The sequence below is a fragment of the Ascaphus truei genome, chromosome 3 (genome assembly GCF_040206685.1).
Source record: "Ascaphus truei isolate aAscTru1 chromosome 3, aAscTru1.hap1, whole genome shotgun sequence".
In the NCBI taxonomy this organism is placed as follows: domain Eukaryota; kingdom Metazoa; phylum Chordata; class Amphibia; order Anura; family Ascaphidae; genus Ascaphus; species Ascaphus truei.
The window spans coordinates 391,490,855-391,513,056 of NC_134485.1; the positions used below are offsets into that span (position 1 = coordinate 391,490,855).

Sequence of the window (22,202 nt, forward strand, 5' to 3'; positions counted from 1 at the left end):
TTAAACAAATGGAAATAAAAATCTAGCATGTTTCTGCCCTAAATGATAGCCCACAAAGTTTCCTCAGTAACAAAAAAGGCTTCCTGTTTCACTATGAATTCACAAAAATATTGTCATGCTTGCGTTTTGCTTACTGTTAAGAAAGAGGACTTTGTAATAACCCAGTGTGGCAGGTTTGTACACCAAAGAGCTTTGTATAATATAGTTGAAAAACTTCTGCTTTTGGATGTACTTTTCTGTACTTGGCATGTGCTCACACTTCATAAGATTAGAAATCTGATAATTAAGTAACTGGAATGATGTTAGAAGCCTGTGGAGATGTGGCACGGATTTAATTCCCTTTAACCAGCTCTTTGAAAATAATATAATACAATTCTAAATAATTTAAGTGATTGTCATTTGAAGCAAAGCGGATTTTTAAAAATCCCCTTCCTTGGAAATATTTATTTTGTGTTATTCGCAATAGTAAAGCATATCAGTTTCTAAAATCAAGGTCACTAAGAGATTGAAATGTCCAAACTCACCTCCCTCAGCAGAACAGATGACCACAATAGGGCTGAATGGCCCATCTCCTTTATTGTTGTATACGCCAACCTTAACTTCAAAAGGAGTAAGTGGTGGTGTACTTTCATCTCTGTAGATAAACTTAGAAGCATCAGAAGAAGTCACCATTTTTTCTTTCCAACCCCTTGTGTCATTGGGTCTGAAAGCCACAATGTAGCCAAATCCTTCACCATTCTGGAACTCTTCTGAGACCGGCTGTGAGAGACAAAAATATGACTATATTTTTTGAATGTTGTCAAACACACTTATTTGACCTAATTATGTATGAGGATATGTAAATCGATTAGAGGGGGTGGGGCTATGGCCACCCACACAATCACACACATTTCACTTTAAAATTGTCTGTCGAGAGATATGTATGTATATGTATGTATGTGTATGTATATGTGTATGTGTGTATATATGTATGTATGTATGTATGAATATGTATATAAGATAAATATGAAGTTAAAGAGAATGATCGACATGAGGGGTCTGGAAAGTAAGTCATTGTAAGCACTGAAGACTAACAAAGGGTTAAGTGAATTTATGTTGCTATAAGAGAAGAATCATATTTAGTCAAAATTAGATTAGAATTAGATTGTAAGCTCCTCGGAGCAGAGACTCCTTTATCTAAATGTTACTTTTATGTCTGAAGCACTTATTCCCATGACCTGTTACAGAATTTGTGTTATTTGTTATTTATATGATTGTCACATATATTACCACTGTGAAGCGCTATGTACATTAATGGCACTATATAAATAATGACACACATACATAAATACAGAAAAATAAAGCAGCAAAGCATGTGAAATCTTATGTTCTTTTTTACATAAATCAGTTCTGTTGTATTAGATAATAGTGACTTATTTTAAAAAAAATTATTATTCAATTCTTAATGCCGTATTTAATTAGTTTTTAAGCATCTTTTGATTTCTATAGCCGGTTTTAACCAACCTCCCCAGCTGTGCAAGATCTTTGCTATACTTTCCTGTTTGGGATAATTTGTTGCAAATGTTCCCAGCAGTTTTAGCTATAAACTGTAACAATAGATAATGTTACCTTAGTAATATAAGGATACATTGCAGCTGCAGAGTTACACTAAATGAAGCTGCCATCATGTTAGGCACACAATCAAGATTTTGACAGATTTATCACAGGAGTACCAAACAATTGCCAGCTTAGGTAAATAAATAGAATTATACATTGTCACATGCTTTACATATAAAAATGATATAAAAAAAAAGTATTACTGCTGCTTTAACTTTGTCTTGATAAAAGATCTTCAGGAAAATCTATTATGAAAGCAATTACTTACCTCCCACGTAATCACTAATTCATGGCGTCTTCCACTTCCCCCACTTACATTAGCTGGGGCCGTCTTTGGAACTAGGAGTAAAATGAAAATAAATATCAGGATCTATTTTCATTCTAGTTTGCGAATGTGTAAGAATATAAAACATTAACAAAAGTAAAAAAAAAAAAAAAAATTTTATTTAAAGCCAATTGCTATTAAAATGAGAAAAATAAGACATTTATTTGTAATCATCCATTAGAATCATTGGTGATTATCTTTCATATCTGAAAGATCGCATTGCTATACAAACAGGTTCTAGATTACATATAGTACATGATATATTGTATATATTGACTGTTTACAAATAGGCAAAGAATTTAGGAGTGCAAATACATCCAGGGTTCTGAAAAATAGAAATATATATATACAGTGCAATTTCATTTTAAAAATCAATAGAAGGTGAAGCTTGATAGGTATTTTACTCACAATTGCGATGATGATGATAATAATAATGTTTACATATAGCAATTCTTCAATAATAATTACAGTTTCAATAATTCATAGTCTATCCTATAACCACTTATCTAGTAAAAAGTAGGTGCACCCCCTGATTTTGGGGTTGATGTACAGTGAACCTCCTTATTTCCATCACAAGTAACAAAATAAAGAAGGTGTATTATATCTGCTTGTGGAATAAAAGCTATTGCAAGGGAGGAAAAGTTTTACCCACATGCATCACTTTGATGTTTTGGAGTTCCTGGGGCTGCTTTAATGTACACTGAAACGGCCAATCGCACAGTGAACAGACGAAAACTGACTTGAATGGCAGCTGTTGGCCACTCGCAGTGCGATCAGCCGTTTTGAAGTATATCGAATCAGTAATATATAGAGTACATTAATTCTAGTTAAGACCGCAATTCTTGGTTAATGGCAATGGTCCATGCAACTATTGCAGTAGATAGGCACAATTAGGCGTACCATTCAAATTCAGCAAACGAAAAAGTACAGTATGTTCATTGCTTGATAAACTTTGTGTTCACTGTGGTTTGTTATCTTCAGAAGTGATTACTTTTCACGCATTTACAAATTACTCTATTTATTTTTCATTATATGTCTTATGCAATGTATTGGGATGTGTGTGTATTTACATGTAATATGTAATGTAATATTTTATCAACATTCAATGTCTTAAAGCAGCAGTACAAGCTGCCATTTTGTATTATTTACATTTTTTTCCCCATCTAATATGTGCATCAATACAATCCACACAATGATAAGTAATTAGCTAAGTTGCCGATCGATCCATTCTCCTGTAATCGATCGGCGAAGAGTCGGCTCAGAGGTTCACTAAATGGCTGTAAGTGCAGCAGAAGAGGACCAACGATGCAAAGTTCTGTGGGGAAGATGATGTGACCAGGCAGTCACTATCTATGCAGCACTACCCTGCCCCCCTTAAATCCGCTGCGGCACCGTATTTTTTTCATCTGTGCTCGCGGTCAAAGTAAGGAGACATACCCTATTTCCTCAATTCTAAGACGCGCCCTTGATTTAATTTTAAAAAAAATTGGGGAAAAAAACCCACTACATTAAATTTGCAGAAATAATGGTTTTACTAGCAGACAATAGCATACATTTATCCACACAATTACATATCACGTTCTTCCTCAGTATCACATTCAGTGTTAGAGTTTGAGTCTAAAGATTCTTCTGAATCACTTTGGGAGTTTTCGTGCTCGTCTCTATTTACTGTACGTGCTCTAACTTTGCGTTTCAATGCTGCATCATAGCGAAGTCTTTTTGATGACATTTTACGGTAAGTCACAATTCACTGCTCTACACTACACTGCATTGTACAGCACACTGCGCAACACTGCACAACAGTACACTGCACAAGAGCACACTGCGCAACACTGCACAAGAGCACACTGCGCAACACTGCACAAGAGCACACTGCACAACACTGCACAAGAGCACACTATGCAACACTGCACAAGAGCACACTGCATAACACTGCACAACAGCACACTGCGTAACACTGCACAACAGCACACTGTACTATACTACAGTACAACTTTTCTCCTGAGCACTACAAACAGGTTCCTGCTCAGCATTATGGGAGCTGCGCTGGGGCTGCCAGCAACGTCATTCCGTCAGATACTGTACTAACTGTACTGTACGTCGAGTTGCAGGCACTCCTCATCTCATCTTCCCCTCACCAACTTTGGCTGCGTTCACGTTCCGGCAGGGGGATGGGGGAGTGGTAGAAGCACTGACAGCTGGGGGGGGGGGATGTGGAGAGCAGGAGAAATGGGAGATGCAGCTGGCGGAACATCTACAGCTGCACCACACAGCTGATAGACGCGCGCGAGGGAGGAGGTGGAGGAATTAGAGAGGCCGCCGGCGCCATTTCTACCGCTGCATCGCCCAGCTGATGTCACGCGGGGGCAATGGGAAAGGCAGCCGGCGGCACTTCTACCGCCGCACCATCCAGCTGAGAGGCGCGTGGGGGGGGAGCGCAATGGAAGAGGCAGCCCAGCCGGAAAGCTGACAGTTGTGCTGGTGGGACAATGGGAGAAGCTGCAACCACTGCTGAAATCATCTCTCCTTCTGTGGGAGGGGCCAGCACTTCAAGAAAGCAAGTGGAATCATAGGGGAGGGAGGGGGATGACGCTTGTGGTGCTAGCAGCTGGACACACTGCTGAAATCATCAGTGCGTTGAGGGGGGTGGCACTGAACCCCAGCAAGCAACATCAGCTGTGAGATGCTTGTGGAAGTGGCAGGGGGGCCGTGGTTCAAGCAGCTGGCCACTGCACCGCTGATAGCAGCTTTTGTTAAAACGCGGAAAGATGCTATGGCTTCTGCAGTGCCCTTTAGCTGTTTTTTGTTTTTCTTTTTTTTAGTACATTGATTCTAAGGACTGGGACATGGTGCAGGGAGGAGCGCTGGGCAGCGCTGACGCTCATGCTTTCTTGCTCAAGCAGGAGATTTTTATTATCCCTGCATGAGTGTCGGCGAGCGCGCTTGTGTGCCGGGTGGGAGGAATTCGGGAGGCGGGCCTGGAGGCGGAGTGGGAGGCGGAGCGGGAGGCGGGGCTAGCGTGCCACGTCACGGCGCCGACGTCACGGACTGCCATTGGCTTCTGGCAGTCACGTGATCGGCCCTGCGCTGCCCATAGCAGGAAATCTAAAATTTGTCTGTCGGCTGAAATTCCACACGCCTCCGCACGCCTGCGGAAGTGCTGTCTAAAGCCGCGCTGATAGGGATAATGTTTCCCCTCAGTGCAGCTCAGCGCGCCTCAGCACAGTTTTTTTGACCATTTACGAGGCCTAAGACGCATCCCTATTTCAGACATGTGAAAATGGGAAAAAAGGTGTGTCTTATAATCGAGGAAATACGGTAATGGTCCATTGGAATTAACACAGCGGGGCTCTATGCATCTGAATGGGACTCGCGCCGTGTGCCTGTCTGTAAGAGACACGCACTAACAGTTAGACTGAATAAGTCACTCTACCTACGCGCCTCTAACAGGCGATCGAACAGCTTTTATTTTATTTTAATGACACAGTATTGTAGCAAGAGTTCTCCGGAGCTAAATCACATTAATTTCAGGTCCGGTGACCCCCTGCTTCCCGAGTTCCGGGGTTACAGGCCTTGTCATCAGGTGCTGGTATCTCCCTGCATTGTTTAAATGTCCTGGTCATGTGGGCCACTGAATTATTTAGCGATACAAGCTTTTTAACCGGACAGCCACCCTAATATAGCTTAGATGGCTGTCCCTTAGACTTCCATGAATAGGAAGGGAATAGTTTTGTTTGTCGTGAAATTTAGCATTTTAGTATGTCCCCTAATGACTATATCAAGCAGTGATAGATTGACTGCATTAGGAGCTTGAGAAAGGACCTCTTGTAGGTCTGAAATGTCGTTCTTTTTGATGTTTTATATTTTGGATGCCATACACTGTACAGATATTTATTTTCATTTTGAGCACTTTACACCACTTTTTACTATGTGCTGTGTACTTCTTCTTCTTCTTCTTCTTCTTCTTCGAAATATGCGTTTGGGTGAATTATAATTTTCTTTAATTCTATGATGCGTGCAGTCACCAATATGTTTGGTAAACATTATGTATAGGTGTGCCTACTTTATACTCTCATTCTATATATATATAATCTATATCTATAACCGGCACTCCTAGGTCAAAGATGAAATGTGTGATATTTATTAGCTTTTGAGCTAGTAGATATCACATTTTTTACTTAGAAATGCCTGTCTTTTTTTTTTGTTGCTTTTTCTATGATCCCCTCGGACAGTATGCACCCAGTTCTTGCTACAGTTTACAGTATTTTATTTATAGTTCCTTATTTCTGAACTATCTATATACTGTAGATAGATTGGGGCACAAATGTGTGTGTGAAATCAGAAGCTTACATTCCAAAACTAACGAGAGAGAGAGAGTGTGAGTTCAAATAACACAAGTGTATTCTCCAACATTAAATCACACAGACAATGAAGTGGAAGGCTTCTACAATGAAATAAACCAACTTCACAACAAAGGAGTTGTGTGTAGCAGGGTGCCAATTCATTGCCATTAGGGTTATCTTTGCTCCCTTTGAGGGCTTAGGTAACCACACTGGCAATCAATGGGTGTGTTGGGGTTTGTTTGGTATTTTAATGTTTATTGGGGGTAAGGGGCATGTGTTCTCCTCGAGGTTCCTGTCGTTTTTGTATGCTTCAGTGATTACAATAAAGTACTCTTTTTAGTGACCCGGCAGTTATCAGCTTTTTTTTGGCACGCCTTTACATGCAGTGCACAGCAGTCTCTTCCTGTGTGGGAGAACTTTCCTTTAATCCTGATGGGCCACTACCCCCTGCTATGCACTGCGCCAGGGGCAATCAACTCTTTGCACCAGTACATGATCTGCGACAGCTGAAAGATACAAGATGCTGCATCTGTAATCCTAACAAACAAGAAACACATGATTAAAGACTGCACTGTCCTTAGCCGCTTTGACACAAGGAGTGATCACAGATTGGTTTGCTGCAGATTAGATCTGAATGCAAAGTTGGAAAGACGAAAACTGATTACAAATAAATAAAAAAAAACAAATCAATAACCACAAGAATAACAGCAGAGAATTTAACAAGAACTGAAAAATTGCTTCAGCTTGCTCAATGCATGGGGACACTTTAACAAAGAATTATGAAGAATTCACGAAGAGTGTAGTTGAAAGAGCAGAAAAAATGGCAGGAATCGCTTATAAAAAAGAGGATAAGAAAAAATCTGATGAGGCCAAACAATTAATGAGGTAACAACAAGAAATTAAGCAATCCAAAGATGCAAGGATAAGCATTGAATATGCAGAGCTGTTCAATTCAATCTGCAAATGTATAACTGAATGTATGAAAATGTAACTGATATGGTGAAGAAGACTATGGAAGATACAGTAACAAAAGCTTAAAGACAAAGCATCGACTTATGGATGGAAAGAAGCAAATCATTGCACTGAAGCAATGGATCAACAATAAAAGACTGCTCACTTATCAGACAGTAGTTTAGGATTTCTACATGAAATTGTATGTGAACACAGATTTTTATTTATTTATAAAATGTTTTACCAGAAAGTAATACATTGAAAGTTACGTCTCATTTTCAAGTATGTCCTGAGCACATAGTTATGATAATACATGGTTGCATTAAGTGAACAGTGGTAATACAGTACATTCGATTTACAGACATTTCATGGACCGTTAGAGATAATATAGGACTATGGCCATATGTAAAAGCTACAGACAAGGCAAAAGGTGTGTTAGAAGAGTTAGATAGGCTTGCAATGTGTTGTGTTAGAAGACTTTACCGAACCCAGTAACCAAGCAGCAAATGGCAGCAAATGGCTGACACCTTTTGGCTGTCTGCCTATGGGGCAACGCAGCTATAAGATTAAGGGGTTCTAATAACACAGGGCATAATCCAGCAAAGGACAAGGGGAAATAAACCACCAATGATGACCATGCGTCCATCCAGAAGACATGGCAAATGAAATAAAATCCATGAAGAATAGTAAGGCTTCTGAGAGATTCAATTACAACTGAAATCTTGAAAGAAGCAGGGGAAGACGTAGAAAAAATACTTGCAAAACTCTTCAAATGCTGCTTGAGAAACAGGACAATTCTAGAGCAATGCAGTAATGCCATTGTTATCCGCATCCACGAGAAAGGAGACAAATCAAGACCTCAAGAACTACAGACCAAAACAGTCTACTTCCAATCACTTACAAGATTTTTATGAAGATACTCACTAATCGGCTACAACAGACCCTGAACTTTTCCCAGTCTAGAGAACAAAAGGGATTTCACAGTGGATGCAACACAATGGAACACATCCAAGTCATACAGTACAAGAAGTGATTTCCGAAGTAATGAATGCGATCTACCACTCATCTTATGAATCGAAGATTACAAAAAAGCATTTCATTCTGTCCACACCTCAGCGATCGTAGATGCATTAAGAAAACAAAATGTTGAAAACGTATACATTGATATTAAAAAGAACACTTAAGAGAATGCCACATAAACCATTAGATTTCATGAATTTACAAGCAAGATATAGCAAGATAAGGATCAGAAATGTAGTGCGGCAGAGAGATATCATTTCATAAAAGCTTTTCAGTGCAACACTTGAAGAATTGTTCAAGACATTTAATTGGGAAGAAAAAGGAATCAAAATCAGCAGTGAAAAGTTGAGTCACCTACGATTTGCAGATGACATTGTTATTTTTTCCACAAATTCAGAAGATCTCCAGCAACAAGTTGGAGAACTCACCAAAGCATGTAAGAATGTGGGCCTCCATATGAATCTCATCAAGCCCAAAATGATTATCAAAAAATGTGTCAAGTCTGCAAAGATTAAACTGACTAGAACTAGAAGCTGAAGACTGTCTACCTTGACCGGCAAATAACAATGGATTGAAACCTTTTGAATAAAATCAATAGAAGAATGAAGATGGGATGACGTGCATTTGGAAGAAACACGACAATATTTCAAAAGAACTTTCCAATGTGTCTCAAGAAGGGAGCTTTTCTTTCAGCAGCTTCTCACGAGCCTCCCACCAACTTTTCCTGTTGTGAGGATTTTGGGAGAAACTCGCCATTCTAGAGCCACGATAGGCCTCGATAACCTAATCACGGCAACTCGAATTGCATGAGTTTCAGAAAGTTTGACGGCTGAAAAATTTGGCGATTCATTCCTTTATTGTCCACTTATCAAGGCTTACAGAATCGCAGTAGGTATTTTGGCTGATAAGTGCTCGATACGTGGCTTATGAACGCTTATAGCATAGGCCCCTTTGTATTTTTGTGTATAATAAATTGATATTTTTTGGTATAGTCATTTTGGGGTCTTTCTCATACAGTATAATGAAAAATATATATATGTAACACATGCATATATAAATAGAAGATGTCCACGGCACTCTTAAGTAGCTTGAGACAGGGCGCACTCATACATATCTATATACAGAATATCTGTATATAGATATGTACACATATAGATAAAGATACAGGTATAGCTAATTAACGGAGAACTCCTGAAGGAATAAGGGTTTACAAAGAAGTCAGGCAGCTGCGTGGAGAGAGACTGCTTGCCACAGAGAGGGGGGAGAGAGACTGCTTGCCACAGAGAGGGGGGAGAGAGACTTCTCCCCAGCCAGGAGGAAGCTGGCTGGCACAGTTCTCCAGGCCTGCTGGATGTTGGTCCCAGAGCCTGCTGGGACTTCTTGGGTAGAACACCCAGGAAGAAGCAAGGACGTGAGTCTGCTGTGGAAACAGGGCTGTCCTGTCCCGGAAATTGGATTCAGAGGTACTTCCTGGACTCTTGTGGGGCCGAGTCGCAACAACAGATAAGGACTAAATAATGTGTATTTGGGGTGCCTAAGGACTATTAATATTGTTGCTAATCGGGTGGGTTATTTAAAGCTGGGAACCAGTTTAGTTCACCAGCAACAATCTGAAAGGGAGCTGATGTTTAGACAGTCTCCTGATAGGAGTAGGCTTTATTTTTATGATTTGTTTATCCTTAAAGGGACAGTGGGCCTATTATTGTGCTATTTAACCCCTGTAAATAAACCCGGTATAAAGAATTACATTGTTTCCTGCCTTAATCTGGGACACAAGATCTTGCAACGTGACTGCGTAATCATAATATATATTGGATGTGGTTTATCCTCTCAGAAGCTGCGGAAAAGTCACGGCACGTTATATCCTTTTCACTCATTCACAGTTTATGAATGTACAGTTAGGTCAGGAAATAATTGGACACTGATACAAGTTTTGTTATTTCAGCTGTGTACCAAAATAAATTCAAGTTACAGTTAAATAATGAATATGGGCTTAAAGTGTAGTCTATCAGCTTTAATTTGAGGGCATTCACATCCAAATTGGAGGAAGGGTTTAGGAATTACATCTCTTTAATATGTAGCCCCCTCTTTTTCAAGGGACCAAAAGTAATTGGACAATTGACTCAAAAGCTTTTTCATGGACAAGTGTGGGCTATTCCTTCGTTATTTCAGCATCAATTAAGCAAGTAAAACGTCTGTTGTTGATTCCAGGTGTGGCATTCGCATTTGGAAGCTGTTGCTGTGAACCCACAACTTGCGGTCAAAGGAGTTCTCAATGCAAATGAAACAGGGAATCCTTAGGCTGCAAAAAAAAGAAAATCCATCAGAGAGATAGCAGGAACATTAGGAGAGGCCAAATCAACAGTTTGGTACATTCTGAGAAAAAAAGAACGCACTGTGGGCTCTGCAACACAAAAAGGCCTGGACGGCCACGGAAGACAACGGTGGTGGATGATTGTAGGATCCTTTACATTTTAAAGAAAAATCCCTTTACAACATCCAGCCAAGTGAAGAACACTCTCCAGGAGGTAGGCTTATCATTATCCAAGTTTACCATAAAGAGAAGACTTCACGAGAGCAAATACAGAGGGTTCACCACAAGGTGAAAGGCCAGATTAGACTTTGCCAAACAATATCTAATAAAGCCAACAAAATTTTGGAACAGCATTCTTTGGACAGATGAAAGTAAGATCAATCTGTACCAGAATGATGGGAAGAAAAAGTATGGAGAAGGCTTGGAACGGATCATGATCCGAAGCTTACCACATCATCTGTTAAACACAGTGGAGGCAGTGTGATGGCATGGGCATGCATGGCTTCCAATGGCACTGGGTCACTAGTGTTTATTGATGATGTGACAGAAGACAGAAGCAGCCGGATGAATTCTGAAGTGTATAGGGATATATTGTCTGCTCAGATTCAGCGAAGTTGATTGGACGGCGCTTCACTTTATAGATGGACAATGACCCAAAACATACTGCGAAAGCAACCCAGGAGTTTTTTAAGGCAAAGAAGTGGAATACTCTGCAATGGCCGAGTCAATCACCTGATCTCAACCCGATCGAGCATGCATTTCACTTGCTGAAGACAAAACTTAAGGCAGAAAGACCCACGAACAAACAACAACTGAAGACAGTAAAGGTCTGGCAAAGCATCACATAGGAGGAAACCCAGCGTTTGGGGATGTCCATGCGTTCCAGACTTCAAGCAGCCAATGCCTGCAAAGAATTCTCGACAAAGTATTAAAAATGAAAAATTTATTTATGATTGTGTTAATTTGTCCAATTACATTTGAGCCCCTGAAATAAGGGGACTGTGTATGAAAATGGTTGCAATTCCTAAACGTTTCATACAATATTTTTGTTCAACCCCTTAAATTAAAGCTGAAAGTCTGCACTTCTATTGCATCTCGGTTGTTTCATTTCAAATCCATTGTGGTGGCGTACAGAGCAAAAATTATGAAAATTGTGTCAGTGTCCAATTATTTCCAGACCTAACTGTATGTCACTTTTATTCACTAAATATCACTTTTTTTGTCACTTTTGGTATTTATTAGCAAGCGCTAACTTATATATACAAAATAAGTTAGTGCTTGCTATTAAATACCAATAATGACTAAAAAAAGTGATATTTAGTGAATAAAAGTGAAATGTGACATGAGGAATATCAATGGTGTTATAATGTGAACAAAAATATAAACATAAAAATAAAATAAACTTTAAATGAACTAGTGAATGTAACAATTTAGATATGATAAACATTCATAAACTGTGCAATACAGTGATAATTGAAAATGTTCATAAATGAACAAATGAGTGAAAAGGATATAAAGTGCTTTGACTTTTCCGCAGCTTCTGAGAGGATGACCGACATCCACAGGAATCTATTGAAAAAAGAAAAAAAGGGGGCGCGTGCCACATAGCATAAATCTGTGCAGACATTTAATATCAAAATAGAAGAATCTAAAATAGCACAGTCACACGTGTAGCTAGAAATAGTGCATGTAGAGATAAATTATCTCAGCAGATTAATACATATCTTGGGCCTTGATGTTCCATGACAGGGATAGTGAATCCTGGCACCAATGAGTATTTGAGAGTCCAAAAAGCACTAAAATTGGGGATGTGAGAGATATGATCTCTGTGGGGAATAGCGGGAGGGAGGGAAGGGGGGGCACGGGTGAGTACCATCACCAAATGGTAGTCCTGATCAAGAACCGCACAGCTAGGCACTTTGAGAGGCTTTACTGGTACCATCCATAGGATGAATCTCCTTATCCAAGGTGCCGTCCGTATCAAACTAGAGCTGTGGCGACAATTCACTCTGTCCTGCTGTATATCTCTGTGAGGAGACAGCCCAGTGCTGGTATCCATGATTGGCTGTATGCAGGATGCAGGAAGAGCTGGATCTCAGACTCCACTACTCTGTGACGTCACCACGTGCACTTCGTCCCAACGTGACTTTGTCTATTTTGATATTAAATGTCTGCACAGATTTATGCTATGTGGCACGCACCTCTTTTTTTCTTTTTTCAATATATATATATATTTATATATATAATATTCATATGCACTTTTCAATCAAAGACTCATTCCAAGGATGTTATTTGATTATAATGAATCTTAACCAGAGTCAGATATATACTGTATATGTATTTTTTTTTTCACTATCTAGAGTTGATGTACTGAAACAAACATTCTTTGAGGATAACTGACTACCGGATTTAATAAATCAGGGTTCTAACCACAATGACTGGGATCCAAATATGATTCATTCATTAATGACTGGTGAATATGAGTTATGAAATTGAAAGTCTGTGCAATCCCAATGAGTGGAACCATGCCCATTAAGATTATTAGCTTACTGTATTACATTTCTTGACTGATTGAGGGCATGGTACATTTCAGTCTAAAATTGTCTAAACGTATTAGTGAATGTGGATCATCATAACTGCAGATGGTTAACCTGGTTAATTGTTGCATGCAGACAGAATAGTTGCTCACTAGATAATTGCTGCACCATGCTGATGGTGACAGTTTATTTAAACATATTGTACACTGCTATCAGGTTCATATACTGTAGCGTTCTATTACTAGAAAACTGATGGCATTTGTGGTAATTTCCAAGTTGCTACTGCACATAGTGATACATTTTGCCAAACATGTTAGCAGCTCTCTAATTTATTTAAACAAGTTAGTCAATGCCTCTAACAGTTCCTTTGGTCTTTTGTGTTCAGCTGATATGCGCCTACACTCTTAATTCAGCATATACTGTACACATATACTATAGAGCACTCGTAATTAAAAGAAAACCTGTTAGATGCAGAATAGCAGGTTTATTGCAATGGTGAAACTACATTTTGTAGTATATTAAAAAAAAAAATAAAGACTAAATTCTCTAAATCATTCTAGTATTTGTTGTGTTATGCGGAAGTATACTGTAACACAAATGCGGAAATATAGTAGCGGTTATTTATGAGGAAATATAGCACATGCACCAGGCAGCAAAGCTTCCCACATAGGCCACTATGTACCATTTTTTTCAATGTGGATATCTTTACAAGTCATTTTCAAATAACCACTAAAATGCTTCTGCCCGCAGTCTTGGTACCACAACATGTAAAATGTCTTGTCAACGTACTAGAGCAGCTTAGTAAATTCAGGTGAAATGTAATCACTTGGCTTTATTTATAATTTATTAAAAAAATTCAATGAGATAAGCAGACTAATTTACTTACATTGTAACATTTAATGATATACCGAATAGGGCTCAAATTTTAGCCCAAAGTTAAGGAGTCTGAAGACATATAAATCTTTGCTGATGACCCAACCTATGAAAGACTGTAAAGGTACAGTAGAGCAGGATGTCATTTCTATGCAGAAGCACATGGATAAACTGGAAGGTTGGGTAGGCACAGTAAATGGCAGATGAGCTATAGCACAGATAAATGTAAGATTAAGCATTTAAGAAGGAACAATAAGCATGCTATCTAGTGTACAAACTAAATCACAGAAAACTAGGTGATTGGGAAGTATTTAGAAGGACTTGACCGCAGGCTTAGCAGGTTCAATGTCAGAAAGTTGCTGCAATTGCTACCAGAATATGATCATGTAATGTTAATGCCTTCATGAAAACAGTGGCTACAAAGCGGCTAATATTAACATGATTTTTTTTTCACAGGATTGGATAGAGATGACGAATGTTCTGCCTACATCCATATCATACGTGAATTGGTCAGTTCTTTGAGACGCACATTCCTGCGGATTGGTCTTAAAAAGGCAGATTCGTTCTTATTCTCTATTACAGAAAAATCCGTCTGATAGATTTGGAATCTGAATCTGCAAACTGAATCTGAATCTGTCAAACGGAATTATTATAGGGGGAGGAGGAGGATATAAATAGTGGTGCAGCCCCGAACTTACGCAAGTGTGTTATAGGCACTGCAGGGTTTAGCTGTGGGTTGGTTAGGGCTGCAGCTGCCGTAGGAAATACTATAGCTCAAACATTTATACATTATTACTTAAAAAACCTTTTGGCTGAATCATTAACCATGCAGGAACTGGGAGCATCACTAGACCTCTGGTTTGGATTTTGTTGAATTTGGATTCAATATATATCGTATCTATAAATCGTATGCTGTTTATTTGGCTAGGGAATACACAATCGTTATTATAATTTTTCAATTATCTCAATTCTAATGATTATAATTTACATTTTACACACTGTTATCATAAAACGCACATAAGTTATTTGGATCTCCTTTTGTACATAGATATGGATTGTCACATACAAACAGATTTATATCGTAAGTCTAACTCACGCAATTCGTTCCTGATGGCCAACAGCGGTCACTCTAAACCCTTTCTAAGGGGTATACTTTAAGGCCAGTTTTTAAGACTAAGGAGAATTTGTTCAGATCATGAGACCTATCTCAAACAGACTGAGGAACTCAGTCAGAGATTTAGACAAAGGGGGTATGATGATCGGGATATTCAACAAGCCTTTGAAAAAGCACTTGTTACCAACCGATCGGACTTGTTGTGCGCTTCAAAAAAGAGAAAACAAAGTTGTGGGATGGGAAGGAAAATATAGCGCCACTCTTTATCACAACCTTTAGTAAGCAGGCTAATCAAATCGACCGATTGTTGAGAAACACTGGGAAATATTAAGGCTTGATAAAGATCTAAGGAAATTCACTGAAAATAATCCCAGGTTTGTATTCCGTAAGGCTACAACAATTGGCCACTATCTATCCCAGTGGTTTCCAACCTTTTTTTGGTCAAGGAACCCTATGTGAAATTCTGAGGAACCCCAACCCTTCTAATAGCGTGTCTGAGATCAGATGCATTGTAAAGCCTTCTGTATTTGGTACAATTTTCAAACAACATGAAAATTGCAGGGAACCCTTTAGGGATGCCCGGGGAACCCAAGGGCTCCTAGGAACCCTGGTTGAGAAACACTGATCTATCCCCTAGTCCAGGGATGTGCAAACTTTTGGCGGTGACCGCCCTGCCTTACCTCCTCCTTTGGCCCCTCCCTCCTTTCCTCGCGTGGCGTCAAATGACGCAGCGGGGTCAAGTGAAGTCGGGTCAAGTGACGTCACGTCACGTGACCCGCGGTGTCATTTGATGTCATGTTACCAGGGCAACCATGACATCACATGACCCCGCGGCATCATTTGATGCTGTGTTGCCATTGTCAAGCATCCTGAAGCCGGCTGAATCCCGGTAAGAAGAGGTTGCAGAGGCCTCGCACGGTCCCCGGCATTTAATTTAAATGCCTTGGGGAAGAGCGCTGGATCTCTGAAACTGCTCGCGCACCCCACCAAAAAAAAAAAATCTCGCGCCCCACTGGGAGTCATGCCCCCCAGTTTGCGTAGCACTGCCCTAGTCTACTGAAAACTGACACCAATTTAAAAAAATCTTCAGCATCAAATGGCTTTCACAAATGTGGTAACTGTACTGTCTGTAGGTATGCAACACCGATTGCATCAGTAAAGTGTCATCAAACAGGGAAAACTCATAAATTAAAATTGTTTATCACTTGTACGACAAATTATGTTGTATATGTATGGAAATGTGCATGTGGTAGCAGATACGTCAGCAGGACCATTAGATCCTTGAAAATTAGGATCACTGACCATCTTAGATCAATAAAGAACAAAGATGAAAGATACCCAGTTTCCAGACATTTCTCGACCTGCCACTCGGGTACCCTGAATGAATTTCCATTCAGTGCATTGGAATATATTGCACTACCAGTTAGGGGGGGCAATAGAGAAGCAATATTGAATCGCCAGAAAATGTACTGGATATATACCCTTGGATCACTTGCTCCAATGGGTATGAATACAGACTGGTAGTTAAAGCATTTTCTTGTCTAAATATAAATGTAATCCTATGTTGTGGTTTTCTGACGTGTCTGCTTCCTCTTCATGCACTAGTATATTGTATAAGTGTTTGTGCGTTCTTTCAACATTATATTTATAGTAGTTTTCAGATATGCATCAACTTTATATCTATATTTCCTTGTTTAGAACGTTCCATACAAGGATTATTCTATTTATACATTTCTTGAGAAAAAATCCACTTATTAGTGGATACTTATGTCTATTTGTGTGATGCATTATTTAGGTTTCCACATGGAGATTTTCTTTTCTTTGGACCTTCTCCTCCTCAGTTTGTGTTTACTCTTTGGATATTTCCTCTGTAAAAGTCTCTCTGTATTTTTATATTATAATACATTCTCCTGACTTTTTTCAATATAGTCTACAAACTAGAGATGAGGACAGACAAGATACTATCAAACCTACCAAGACATGGATTGTTATTAACGAACATTGTCTTCTGTTTATTAAACTATATGAACTATTTGAAAGAATTAGTATTATCTTAGTATAAAAGCACTACTCTTAGATGGGTGTGAAATTATATGGATCTATGTTATATACCAACCATCTATTTTGGTTTTGTTATTGGTCTCTAGTCTCACTCTTAATACCTATAGATTTATAATATCCTCTCCTGGTTCCATTAGCAGGTTGTTCGTGTTTTTAACTTATTTTATACATATAGGTATTCCCCTCCTCTTTCCTTAAATGCCTCACGATTACTTTCGGTTTTTATTTGGTGACATCCATGCAATTTACACCTCCATCCAGAGGAAGATGCTGCAAGGGCTGGATAAAGCGTTGACCGCCACGTGCGTTTCATCACTTCCGGTTTCAGGGGAAACCACCTATATATACTACCTTACTGACAAGTAACTAACACTCTTTGACAAAGCGCTATTGCATGTGCAAAACGCATTAGAGTACCCCTGCCACCTTCCCATGTTGTCACCCCTCCAATAAAATTTATTTTTAACCACATCTTGGTTTGCTTAGCCCAAGTTTTTGCTATACAGTAGCTGTGCTTCGCTTTTTTCTCTGTCACTGGATCCATTCTCTGCTGCTAATTCCTGGTTGGATGCACACAATGGAGGATACTCTACACAATTAATTGTGAGTGCAACATTTATCATGTGGATGAAGACAATGCATTACTGATAAACCTTATGCTCTAGGATATATAGCCTGATCAGTATTGGTGGAGATTTGAGCAATAGCTGCTCTTACAGGCAGAAGTTGGTTCTATTTCTCCTCTAGGTCTAGGCATTATACATATTCCTTTATGTATGAGCTCATTGGTTTAAGTTAAGCAACACTTTAATAGACTCACAGGTGTATAACATATATGTCCTCCACATCAATCAAAACAGATTATTTTGACATGTATACAATGTCATACAAAGCGTACTCTGAGGCACTGATATTTGGGACTCTGTTCTCTTACTTTTGGGTCTAAATCGTATCTCAGACTTTTTTTTAAATCTGAGAATCCGAACCCATGGTCACATTTTAAAGAATCTGTGCGGGCTAATCTGGATAAAAAACTGATGTTGGGTTATATAAAATATGGTAATCCGAGCCCCATGGATGGATTTTAAAGAATCCGAGTGTGCTAAAGTGCATGAAATCCAACTTCTTCGGATTTCAGCTTTAATGATTGGATTTGGCCTGAAAAGCCCAGGGAAATCCATTGATCGGCTTCAGACAGGTTTGCCAATCTCTAGGATTGGGTAATATAGCAACATGATGCTCAACAAAACAACAGTCAGAGTGTATCTGGCAATAATTGGGCATCTACATTATCAAGGGGGCCGGATAAGACAGGAAAAACTGTTCAGCCCCTTGATAATGTATATGGTCATATTGCTTCCCACTCATGATGTAGAGCCCATATCGTGACATTATCAAGGGGGAAGGAACTACAGCCCTGCGTACCTTCAGAGAGTGGGGAGACACAGACAAGCAGACAGATACAGATGTGGCTCAGGAGGATTAACACTGCAGGGTCCCATTTAGATGCATGGAACCCTACAGAGTTAATCCTCCTAAGAAACTAACTATACTCTGGGCAGCGAGAGCTGTAGCCGCAATGCGGCAGCACTCCAGCCACCCTGGAGCAACGCAAATCACGGCATCAAGGACAGTAAGCATAGCTACATTTGTAGATAATATATATTAATACCCACTTAGATATAGATTAACACTGAGCTCTTTTCTTTTTTTCACCTTTTTGCTTTATTAGAGTAGAGGGAATGATTGTACAATTTAATGATGAGATAAATATATCATTCTCCCAAAAAGCTAAAAAGAGAGTAGGTCTAAGGCAGGGGTGTGCAAACTTTCTGTGCTGCTTCTCCCTGCCTGCTCACCCCCAGTGTCACGCCCCACCTTACCTTTAATTTGGTGTCAAATGACGCTGTGTGGTCATGTGACATCATGTGACCCCGCAGTGTCATTTAACGCTGCGTCGCCATGGCGACGCATCACCTGAAGCTTCCTCCCCAGTTCGCGCACCCCTGGTCTAAGGTATGCTGATTTCAATTAACAATACTGTATATGTCATTTATATTAGTACCAAAGATGTAGAAGACGTTATGGCACCAGTTGTCACGTGGTTTGTCACAGAAATCGCGCAATGCTGTAACTAGCGGTTCAAACCCAATTTGGGGTTTCAAAAAATGATTTGTGTTAGTTATTGGACTGGGGTGCATGCTTCTTTTGCCACATTTTCTTACTTAATGTTGGACTTTTTAGTGCAGTTTGATACAACTTATTTTTTCCTTTGCTCATGGTTCCAGCACATTTTTCCTACACAAATACCACTGATTAAAGGTAAAGAAATTTTTTGAAACAGCTGAACTAAATGCTAGATGACATCTCAGCTTCAAAACAACTAGCTGTTTTAGCATACTTATCTTGATGAAGGACAATTAACAAAAGTGTTTGTTAATGAAGAAAGCCATGATGAGTTTTTTCTCTTTTTGTCACCGAGGCTAGACATTTCACAACTTTATAGAAACATCAACTTCATATCATTCAGTGCAGTTCATAACTATCAGTATAGTTTATAACTATATTCATATGGTGATAAAACTTTCATATTGACACATAATTAGTATACTGTAAGTCTTCTGCATATTAATGGTTTGTAATGAGGCACATAAAGAAGACAGGCATGCTCTAATGACAAGTTAGAATGACACAACATTTCATTCCACATAGTCTTGTCCTGACAGTTTGGAACAGATGTACAGATGGTGAGAGCAAATAAAAGTGTATAAATGAAAGAAAAAAAAACCTTTGCAATATTGGATGGAACTTGAATTATAATTAAACTAATACACGAGAAAAATTCCGTAGGATAAAAACTTTGAATGTTATTCTTATTATCATGGTATTTTAGACTTTACCTATAGTATATAGTATAGTATACCTGTTTAATATACTATAGGATATATATATATATATATATCCTATAGTATATTAAACAGGTAATCACATAACCCATTAATTTATGATGAAACTTCCAACTACTGAAGAAAAGCAGGTTATTAATTTATAAACAGCCACCTGGAATGTTTTAGTAGACAAATAGTTACAATCACTGACTACAGTCCAAACAACACTAATAATGTCCCCCAGCCAAATGATTCCTCACAACATTCTACAATGGTCATTAACACAAACAGAGAGAACATACTGTAACAAAAAAAAAATGATTCTCTTATCCCCAACTAATCTGAGAGCACAACATCTGATTTAGTGCCGGATGATCATTGAGATCATTGGCCATTGACAAGTTGTGTTGTTATCTCAGATTAAAAACTGTCATTTGAGTTTGCAGATACTCCGCAATATTCGTGCAAATGACAAAGGAAGTGATTACACAGCTCTCTCACATATATCAACATTCTCTAGTGGTAAGAGTCAGACCTTTGAACTCTGAGTAGCAACAGGCCGATTGGGAACATGAGCTGTGACAGAGAGCAAACATAATAACATAGTCTTTGAGATAGAAAATACAGTATACATTTATGCCCTCAGTGTTCAACCTTTTCTTTGATGATACACTGGGTGACACACTTATATTTTTTGTGTCTTGATCCAGGAAAATCAAACAAAAGATAAACTGTGAATGTCCTTCGGGGTCTAGAATATTGGTCTGTAATAAGTAAGCATTAGCACTCATACTGCATGTAAGGACAGTTGTGTCTTCGGCCTGTAATTGGCTGCTGGCTCTGCATTGTGCAGTGTAGCTGGAAGCACAAATATAACATCTGGCATGTACATATCTGTCTTTGCGAACACAAAACTGCACTGGGAGCCCTTCTTATCTGGGTCTTATGCTTTAGTTACACATAATAGCAACATTAGTTACAGAGAAGCAATAGAAAACAGGCACCTTGGCCACTAACTGAAATTATATTTATAACATTAGTTTGTTAATAGCCTCTATTATATTTTCAAAATGAAAAGAAGTGCATGAAAACAAACATTTAAAAAGAATGTCAAGTAAATAAGAATTTACAAACAAAGGACAAACCTGCCCAAGCAAAATATAGTATACGTATCAAGAGCTAAACTCCTATAGCCAGAGTAATAAACTCAACATAAACCAATCCAGCGATGCTGCCAGAGGAAAATGAAAATCCCAAGAACAGGGACCAGGAAACCTCTAAATAATACAGAGAACACACTAGGAGACAAAAAGTATATAAAAAGTACATTTATTTATATATAACATAGCCTGCCGGCAGTTATTCCTTGGGCCTTTCCTCTGTCAGTACTGTTAGTGCAGGCAGTGGAAAGGTTACTTCCTTCTCTAGGCTTGTGTGTGTGTTACATCGGAGGGGTGGATATTGGTTGGAACGCCCCTGATGTGTTTGGGCCAATCTGTATCCGGCTCTGGCTTGCTATGAGTCAGAGTTAGACACTCCCTAAAGATATACTAAATTGTGACATCCTCCCAAATTAGTCAGTTGAGTTCTGGATGAAGTTGAGTTAGCAGATAGAGAAAGAAAGGTATCTCCCTCCAACCCACGAGGGGCTGGGAGGGAGGGGAATTATGCTGCTTAAGGCAGGACTCTGAATTAGAGAGATAGGGAGAGAAATAAGCAGATGATGATGAAGAATATGTGTAACTTGCTATTCTCTGCCCTGGAGCTGACTGCCAATAAACAACAGAAAAAAGACAGTGCTGTGTGTGTTCCTGTCTCTGTGAATGAAGGAGTGTTAGTGGGGGTCCATCCCCTGAATATCTACAGGGGATTCCTGCTGGCTGGAGGCGTTGCACCAAGGGAGATCAAGATACCTGTCCTTCCTGTCCTGCTTCTCCCCACACCACCACGGAGCGCTCAGTCCTCCTGTTGCCTACAGGTACACAGCCAACACCTAGAAGTAGCTGGAGAGAGCATACCCCCCCCAATCTCACTTAGGGGTGGGGGTACAAGGGCTACATCTAGAAACAACAAAAATAGGAGCACAGCAAAGCAAGAGAACTGGAGGCACTGGATCAAAAATAGAAATCATCATTTATTGTAGCATCAGGCTGGTAAAAAAAGGAATCTCTGATGCGTTT

The 22,202-nt window shown here is 39.3% G+C and overlaps 1 protein-coding gene across 4 annotated transcripts in view; it reads right to left on the reverse strand.

Annotated features, from left to right (window-relative positions):
• Nucleotides 1–22,202, reverse strand: part of CNTN5 (contactin 5) — a 1,772,202-nt gene that overhangs the window by 83,249 nt on the left and 1,666,751 nt on the right. For all 4 annotated transcript variants that reach the window (XM_075592453.1, XM_075592451.1, XM_075592452.1 and 1 more), the window contains 2 exons: nucleotides 1,865–1,935; nucleotides 525–759 (listed from right to left, as the gene is read on the reverse strand). In XM_075592453.1, coding sequence (XP_075448568.1) covers nucleotides 525–759; nucleotides 1,865–1,935 — 306 coding nt within the window. The remainder of the gene's footprint in view (nucleotides 1–524; nucleotides 760–1,864; nucleotides 1,936–22,202) is intronic.